The sequence below is a fragment of the Gopherus evgoodei genome, unplaced genomic scaffold (genome assembly GCF_007399415.2).
Source record: "Gopherus evgoodei ecotype Sinaloan lineage unplaced genomic scaffold, rGopEvg1_v1.p scaffold_32_arrow_ctg1, whole genome shotgun sequence".
Taxonomy (NCBI): Eukaryota; Metazoa; Chordata; order Testudines; family Testudinidae; genus Gopherus; species Gopherus evgoodei.
The window spans coordinates 5,365,032-5,373,489 of NW_022059994.1; the positions used below are offsets into that span (position 1 = coordinate 5,365,032).

General features: G+C 45.9%; 1 protein-coding gene across 1 annotated transcript; it reads right to left on the minus strand.

The window, feature by feature from the left end:
• Positions 1 to 332: 332 nt before the first annotated feature.
• LOC115640896 (C-type lectin domain family 2 member B-like) lies at positions 333 to 4,893 on the minus strand. Its single transcript, XM_030543986.1, has 4 exons — positions 4,704 to 4,893; positions 3,378 to 3,589; positions 1,075 to 1,178; positions 333 to 456 (listed from the first exon to the last, which is right to left on the minus strand). Exons 1-4 carry the CDS (start codon positions 4,891 to 4,893, stop codon positions 348 to 350), a joined length of 615 nt encoding a protein of 204 aa, XP_030399846.1. The 3' UTR covers positions 333 to 347.
• Between the last annotated feature and the right edge of the window lie 3,565 nt (positions 4,894 to 8,458).

Consider the following 8,458-nt stretch of genomic DNA (forward strand, 5'->3'; position numbering starts at 1 on the left):
AAAGGGATGGAAGAACAACATGGGTGTTCACAAAGGGCAGCATCTGTGCCCTGTAGAATTTTTATCACTGGAGATGCTGTACAAAATCGAGAACCCAGCTTGACTCTCAGATCCCAGAGGCGAGCTTGTGGTGCTGGTAGCTAATGGGGGGGTGAGGGAGGGGAGGAAACCCCTGTAGCATCTGTTTATCTGTAAAATGAGCCCATGTGATCTGGAGACACCAAGGGATGATAAATCAGTACTCCTAAAATGTAGGTTTTTGCTCTCGGTTTTCAGAGTCCAACTGTGATTTAAGTCCTTCATTTCTGGCATCTCCCCTGCATGTCCACATACTTTCCCTTCATCTATTACGCATACGGTTTGTTGCAGATCCAGCTTCTCACGGTGTAGCACCTTGAAGAGCTGACAGCAGTCTCCGTCAGAAATGCGCAGTTTGCATCTCCTCTGACTTCAAATCTGGAAAGAACAGCAAGATGCGGCTTGTAAGCACCTCTCATGGCCCTGCCTCAGTTTCCCTCCGAGGTTCCTGCAAATCAGCCACTCGGCACAAAAGTCTTTAAAACTGTATCACCCTCTTCTTGGGGTCTAATGTATTGAACATAGTCCGGCTCCCAAAGTCAGCCTCCTTTTGCCCACCCCTCTAGGTTCAGGGTTTCCACAGCGCTGCTACCTGGGACAGTGTGGTTCAAGTCGGCCTCTCTAGCCTGCACACACACTTCCCTTTAGATCAGAATTTCACGAACCTCCTTCCAGGGACCAGATGCTGGCTGAGTGCTTTTTCCAGCAGCTCAGCCTCTGATTCACCCAAAGCCTCACCCTTATTGCCTGATTGGGTCACATGACCTCCATTTCCCCCACCCAGGAGAGTTGACTGCGTCACAGGTAGGGCTGAGACCCATGTCACCTTAAAGGGCCAGCCACCCAGCGATTTGGTCAAAGCATTATTCTATGACGCAGGCCCCGATCTCTCACACAGCCCGTGGCAAAGCCAGGCATGGAAACCAGACCTCCTGAGTTCCAGTTTTAACCACAGCCCAGCCTGACTCAGCGTTCCAGATTAACAAAGAAACTCACAGGTTGCTGAATTTGGTGCCATTTGCCCATTTCCAGTGATGATTGGAGCCCCTCCGGAGACCAATCCATGGATCTGTGGTGCCTTTATATTGCAGCACGAAGTCCTTACGGTGATAAAGAAGCAAAGAGGAAGCTTGTTATGTATAATGGCCTTCAGTGACTGCACACAGCATGATTCCACCCCACCCTTGTAGAAGACTATAGTTCCATCACTCTATCTAGGCCCATTCCTGAGCATAACGTGGTTTGGTTTTGTGGGAAATGTCACAATGTCGCAAAGATCCGACCTTCCTTCAGTCGCTCATTTTATTCAAAAGCGGTGTTGCAGGCTCTTCAGCCATGTCACCAGATGGACAAAAGTAACCCAGCGCATCATGCTCTCAAACTCTCCAGCAACACGCAAAGAGGACTGTTTCCTGACCCTAGCTGGTGCCACATCCGGGGCCACCCCAGAGATCTGTGGGTTCGCAGGACTGAACAAGATCTAGGAACTTCACCACACAACACCTGGTGCGACGCCAGCTACCACAAGCACTCAGACTGGTGCAATGGTCCTTAGTACACTGTATGTTTGATTATGATGACGATTCTGAATGTACGTCTACATTTTAGAGCAGGGAAAAATGGAAGTTCCATCTGGTGGGAAATTCTGAATTTTAGTTTTCTCCTGAATCAGGAGAAAAAGTTGAAAGTTCGAAATTTTTCATGGAATGAAATACTGCATTTTGAGAAAATCTGAATGTTTCATTTCAGCCTCATCAAACTGATAATTTTCCATCAAAAACTCTAAATTGACAAATTCTAGCAAAATATTTCGATGACCCAGCATTTCCCAACTGTTCCATTTGACAATTTGTGACCTGCTCTAATATATTTCTACAATGCACCATGGATGTGCTTTGGTGCTTTGCGAAAGTCATTAGTGACATTAGTAAAGTCATTAGTCATTAGTGTTGATCCTGAGGAGCTATTTGGATTATAAAATCTTTGCAGCAGAGATTGTCTCTCGCTGTGTGTCTGTGCAGCGCCTTGCACGACGGGGCCATGATCTCTGCGGTAGCCTCTAGATGCTAATAAATAATAACAGAGCTTTTCAGTAAAAAAATAAACCCCTTGGGATCAACTTGCAACAGGAAGCCAAAATGCTTTTTGTGGGGAATAAGTGGCCATGACTCCCATGCAGGGATGGAGCTCCTCTTAAGAGCTCTTCGTGGCAGACACTTTTTTCTGCTCTGCAGCCCTTGCACTGTTTAGCTACTGCCTAGCAAGGGAAGGAAGCGGCTGTGTAGATCATTTGCACATGCACATGGGAGAGGAGCCTGGTTTGTTTACGGGGCTAAGGAAGGATCTGACTGGTCACTATAAATATGTCAGGGGATAAAACACCCCAGAAGGAGAAAAAGCTAGTGACGCTCAAAGAGAATGTTGGCAGAAGAACAAATAGGGACAAACTGGCCATGAATAAATTCAGGCTGGAAATTAGAAGTTGCTACCCATCAAGGAGGGAGGTTGTGGAACAGCTGACCAATAGCAGAAGGAGGGGGGCAAACACCCTAACTAGTTTGAAGATGGACTTTGAGAAGTTCATTAACAAATGGGGTTGCCTGCAATAGCAGGTACTGGACTCAGTGACCCTGCCTGTCTTATGTCCCTATAAAGAGAGACAGTTGCGGCCCCAAGAGCTCACAGACAAGACAGACACCAGTGAAGATTATTAACCCCATTTTACAGAGGGGGAACTGAGGCCCCAGAGAGATCAAGATTTTCAAACGTAACCAGTAATTTTTGGGTGCCCATCGTGAGAAGCCTTAAAGGGCTCTGATTTTTAGAGGGCGGGAGCTCAGCAATTTCTCAAAATCAGGCCCCCTGAAGTCATCTGGTATTAGGCACCCAAAAAATTACCCATCACTTTAGAAAATCTTAGCAATAGAATTATAATGGGAACTGCCTTTCAACTTACACTCAGCCATGATGACACAGTTGCTAGTTTTGAATCTAGCTGCTGAAATTTCCATGCTATTTGGCTTCTTTACCACTACAGGGACCAGAAGCCGTTACGAGCTTCAGGGCTGGAACCCTGGAATGAGTCAGTCACTAGCATTCTAAACCCGGAACCCCGGACTGGGACAGTCACAAGCATTCCAAACCTAGAACCCTGGAATGAGTCAGCCACTAGCATTCCAAACCTGGAACGAGTCAGTCACCAGCATTCCAAACCTGGAACCCCGAAATGAGTCAATCACTAGCATTGCAATCCTAGTCTATTGAGATTGCCATAAAGAACAAATCAGTTTCTTCCTTACCAGGTCCTGCCAGGTGTCAATCACAGCCAGGGAGGCACTGAGGGCAGAGCAGTGGCTCTGGCTGTTGTTCCAGTTCCCTTCAGCCTCTGAGAAATAGTAACATTTCCCTCGGTATCCGACCCAGCCGTCCACACACGAGGGGGTGGAACGGTTCATTGGACATGAGGCAGCGTTGAAGAGTGGACATGACTGCTGGGTTTTAACTCCCATCACTGGAAAAGAGAAAAAAAGAAACTGATTCTCTCCTGCCTCACGTCTCTGTGTCACAGGGGCACGAATCAAAAGAAGACCCCCCAGATTTAGACTCTTCAGTGTCTGGTTGCTGACTGGAGGGCAACTGATAGGAAAGATCAGAAGTGATATCATCTCTGTGCTTGGTTTACCCGTCTTTAAATGGGAGATGATAACTGGAGCCAGCCGGGAAATTTTTAACAAAATGCGTTTTCAATTGGAAAATGCCAATTTGTCAAAACTGAAACTTTTCACCGAAACAGATCGGTTTTGTTGGGAAGGTTTCCTGGGTCCAGGGAGGGATTATGGATCAAAACAAGACACAGAGACGCCCCAGAGTAGCCAATTGGTTAGGGCACTTTCACGGGCTTGCTGGCCTCTTTAAGGGGAGTCTAGGCCCAAGCTACCGGTAAGGAGCTAAATTAAGGGGAATGAACCTATCTAGGCAGTTAATGGAATAACAAGCACGTACGCCTGATAAAAAGCCATCGAGGGCTCTGCTGAGGGGGAAGAACTCCAGAGACTCCAAGCCAGGATTGGGAAATACAAATCCCAAAGACGAGGGCTGTGCAACCCCCTGAGCCCAAGGGGAGAGACTTTATTTCAAGTTTCTTTGGATGTAATAAAGTAGAACCGCAGCCGGGAAATTTTGCCTCATACCTTTTTGGACTGTGCGGAGTTCTCAAGAGGCCCTGAGAGACAGGAAACCGAGACAAGGTCCCTGCAAGGCCACACCTTACTTCTACGGGCACTGATCTGGGAGGTGGGAAACGCATGTTCAAGTCTTTGCTGAGAATAAGGCAGACCTGGAAGTTGAACCTGGCTCTCTATCCATCAGGTTATTGAGTCGGTCTCTAACTGAGGAGGAGAAAAATTCTAAACACTCAACATTTCTCTTGGAAATTCAGTTTTGTCTCCAGGCCAGCTCTACTCATGAGGCAAATGGGGATAATAATGCTGCTCTAACCCAAAGGGGTGGGGGGATGCTGTTACGATGAGGGCTAGACAGGGGGAAGCTGGGAAGACAAGATGCAGGTTTGTAACAGCCCCATGCAGAGAACAAATACCGAGCTAAGCAAAAGGCTGTTTACTCACCTATCAAAGAAATGAGAAGTGCAGCTTCAACTACAATTCTACTCCAGCGTCTAAGAAATCTGATACATGCAGATTTGCCCTCTGGAAGAGAAAAAGCCATTAGTATCCAAATATCTAACAGAGTTAGCCATGCATCAGACTTGCCCGAAACAAACTCCTTTAGTTTGCAGTTACAGTTGCCGTACAACATCCCCCACCTCTTCTAAAAAGGGGATTGAAAAGTTAAAGATCTAGACAGGCTTCCACTGGGCGATATTTATTGCTGATCTAATCTTGATAGCCGCCAACCTCTTGCCATCTCCACTGGCTAAAGCAGGGTCTGGTTCATTTCAGACATCTTTCAGGATCCCTTAGTTAAGTGGTTGTCCAACTCTGCTCTGACAGCCCTTGCTGGTTGTCTGCAGAGAGCTGGGTGGTCACATGGCACTGGCTCCTCTTCTTTGTTTCCAGCTACTAAATTACACGTGGTTAAGGCACTAGAATGGGACTCGGGACACTGGACACAATTCCCAGCTCTACTACTGTGTCCCTGTGTGTTCTTGGATACGTCACGTAACCTTTGTGATTTTGCTCCCCAGCTGTAAAATAGGCAGCTAGAAGTACAAAGAAGGGATCTATTTTCAAAGCAGTGGGCACAAATAGCTGAGACTGAAGCCTACGTGACTACTAACCTGCTGAAAATTAAGCATTAATTTAAGTGTTAGTAGGATTGGGGCCTTCAGACCAAAAACAAAAGAAGAAGATAAGTCTGGCTATTCAGGTGTTCCTGGTGTTTCTGCCTAGGTTAAATTTCAAGGGCTGTTGTTTAGAGTATCTTGGCACCTCTGGCTGGTCCTGCTTCCAGGTGCATTCAGCACCCACAGCTCACACAATGGAAGTTATGAGTTCTCAGAACCTCTGAAAAATCGGCTATTCAAATCTTCCCAGACACTCAGGATCTAATCCTTTACAACACGCTTCACTCCCCATGTCCCCAGAAAGAAAGAGGAAGGAATGGCCATCAGACTACCCTTTTCAATTGAGTTGCAATGTTGCACCTTTTCAGAATGAGAATTAGTTTTCTCCATCTTTCCTGGGAAGCGAGCTGTCCGTGTGTCCCAACCAACTCTTTCACTGATATAGAATTACTCCCGATCAGCTGTGACAGTCCTGGCTTCAGGTTCTTTTCTTCCTAAGATTTCTCCACTTGAGTTATAGTTTGCTCTGTTCTTATACCAGAGGATGAAAGAAAACAGACAAGAGTTCACTGGATGAAATTAATTTAAACTTTCAAGACAAATAAATTGAAATACTTTAGGCAGCATGGAATCATAAAGAGCTGGAAGAAACCTCAAGAGGTCATCTAGTCCATCTCCGAATGCTGAGGCAGGGATAAGTAAACCTAGACCATCTTGACAGGTGTTTCTCTAACCCATTCTTAAATACATGGGGATTCCACAACCTCCATTGGTAACCTGTTTCAGTGCTTAACTATCATTAGAATTAGAAAGTTTATCCTAATAGCCAACCTAACTCTCCTTTGGTGCAGATTGTGTCTATTATTTCTTGTCCTATCTCTGGAAGGCTTGGAGACCAATCGATCACCATCCTCTTTATAATAATCTTTTACATATTTGAAGACTCTTAGCAAGTCCCCCCTCAGCCTTCTCTTCTCTAGACTAAACATGCCCAATTCTTTCAACATTTCCTCATACGTCATGTTTTCTAAGCCTCTGATCTTTTTTGTTCCTCTCCTCTGGATTCTCTCCAATCTTTCTGAAAGCGTGGTGCCCAAAACTGGACATAATACTCCAGCTGAGGCCTCACCAGCGCTGAGTAGAGCGGAACAATGTCCTCCCGTGTCTTACATATGACCTTCCTGCTAATATACCCCAGAATTGCATGTTGTTAATTCATCCCAGCATGGAGTCCATCTGTTGGCTGCACAGCCACAATTAGCTAAAGGAGAATTTGGGGGCTGAGTTTAAAGAAAAATGTTGCTGGTAGAAAAAATCCAATATTTAGTCTTAGTGAGCATTTACTGGCGCTGTTGTAATTGAGGTTGCAAAGCTGTTTCCATTCTAATCACCCTTCCCTGCCAATTTTCAGTCACTCATAACTTCTGAAATATTCATCACAAGGACTGAAATTTTCCTTTACCCCAAAAATCTGTATTTGGGAAGGAAAAGTGTGTTTTGGGCAGTGGAAGGACAGACATCTGAGTTGTTCTCGAGGTCCAGATCTTCAAAGGTATTTAGGTGCTTAACTCATATTGATTTCAGTGGGAGTTAGTGAGAGGTTGGAAAACGGAAGCCCAAGTCAATGGAAGTTAGAGGCCTAACCTGCTTTTGAAAATACCACTAGGTGCCTATCTGCATTTGTAGGTGTCTGAACACCTTTCAAAATTTTTTGCTCATGGTGTTGGTGTCATTTTTGAAAATTTTGCTCTACCTGATGGACCCAAGGGCACACCTGGAGTTTATGGCAGAGTCCAGAATTGAACCCCAGGTCTTTTGGGTCCCAGTCTTAGCCACAAGATTAGTCTTCATCTTATAATACCTGGCTCTTACCTTCAAAAGATCTCAAAACACTTCGATATCACTACTGCCATTGTACAGAGGAGGAAACTAAGGCACTGAGAGAAGTGACTGACCTGTGGTCACCCAGCAGAGCCAGGAATAGAACCCAGCTCTTGCAAATTCCAGTCTAGCTGGCTGCTCACTAGGCCACGCTGTCCCATGCCTTGCAGGCTGAACTCTTTCTCCCCAAACCAGTGTGTTCTCCTTGGGTGCTGTACTAAGCTTACCAGTTTACCAACATTTCCCTATCACCAGGCTGCAATGCTGGAAATGTCCATGCGTGTCAGCATTACATGCAGCTATGACCCCCTTGTTAACCAAGAACACACCAGAATGTTCTGGATAGTTACATGAAATTTATAAGGCCGGTCGAATATTTTCCATCAGAACTTTTTCCCTCACAGAAACTGGATTTTTGACTCAACAAAATTACCCGCCTCACCCAAAATCTACAGTCCCCCACCCAAAACTTCCTCTCACCCAGCAACCCTTTGAATGCTGCACCAACTTTCCCACCTCATCACCCACCCTCCTCTGCATTTCTCTCTCAGAACTCTTCTTTTCACCCCATTCCCTGCCTCTCTGGGCCAGACTTCTGCCTTCCCCTCAACCCCCCCTCCCCACTAGTCTCCTAATATCAGAATCATAACTCACCCTGTTTCCTGCAGCATCAACTCTGAATCCAAAGGAATTGCTCAACCGGGAGAGAATTGTGCAACCGATGTTCAGTCTCACGCTGGTAACTGGATGAAACACCCTAACTGGGGGAGGAGTTGACATGAATGTAAACCAGTGAGAAAGCCGTGAGAGAGCATTCAACAACATAACAACCTGCCACCAAATCAGGCCTCTGTTGTAGTGGTAAATTTACCCTCTTGCTCTTTTGGGAGCACAAGGGAAGGAACTTCCAGCCACAGATGCTGGAACTGGAAGAGACTTTCTGAGCTTGTGTCATAAACAGATAAGTAAGAGTTAATAGAACAGAAGTGCTTCATCTCTCTTTTGCCTGTAAAGGGTTAACAAGCTCAGTGAGCCTGGCTGTCACCTGACCAGAGGACCAGTCAGGGGACAGGACACTTTCAAATCTTGAGGGAGGGAAGTTTTTGTGGGTGCTGTTAGTTTTGATTGTTGTTCACTCTGGGGGCTCAGAGGGATCAGATGTGCAACCAGGTTTCTCTCCAATCTCTCCGAAACAGG

What these genes read in the sequence shown, in the direction of transcription:
- LOC115640896 (XM_030543986.1), bottom strand. Translation starts at nt 4,893, where the DNA reads ATGTTGTACGGCAACTGTAACTGCAAACTAAAGGAGTTTGTTTCGGGC. An exon ending in TTGACACCTGGCAGGACCTG is followed by an intron (nt 1,179 to 3,377) that starts GTAAGGAAGAAA and finishes TATCACCGTAAG; the next exon opens with GACTTCGTGCTGCAATATAA. An exon ending in GGCACCAAATTCAGCAACCT is followed by an intron (nt 457 to 1,074) that starts GTGAGTTTCTTT and finishes TGTTCTTTCCAG; the next exon opens with ATTTGAAGTCAGAGGAGATG.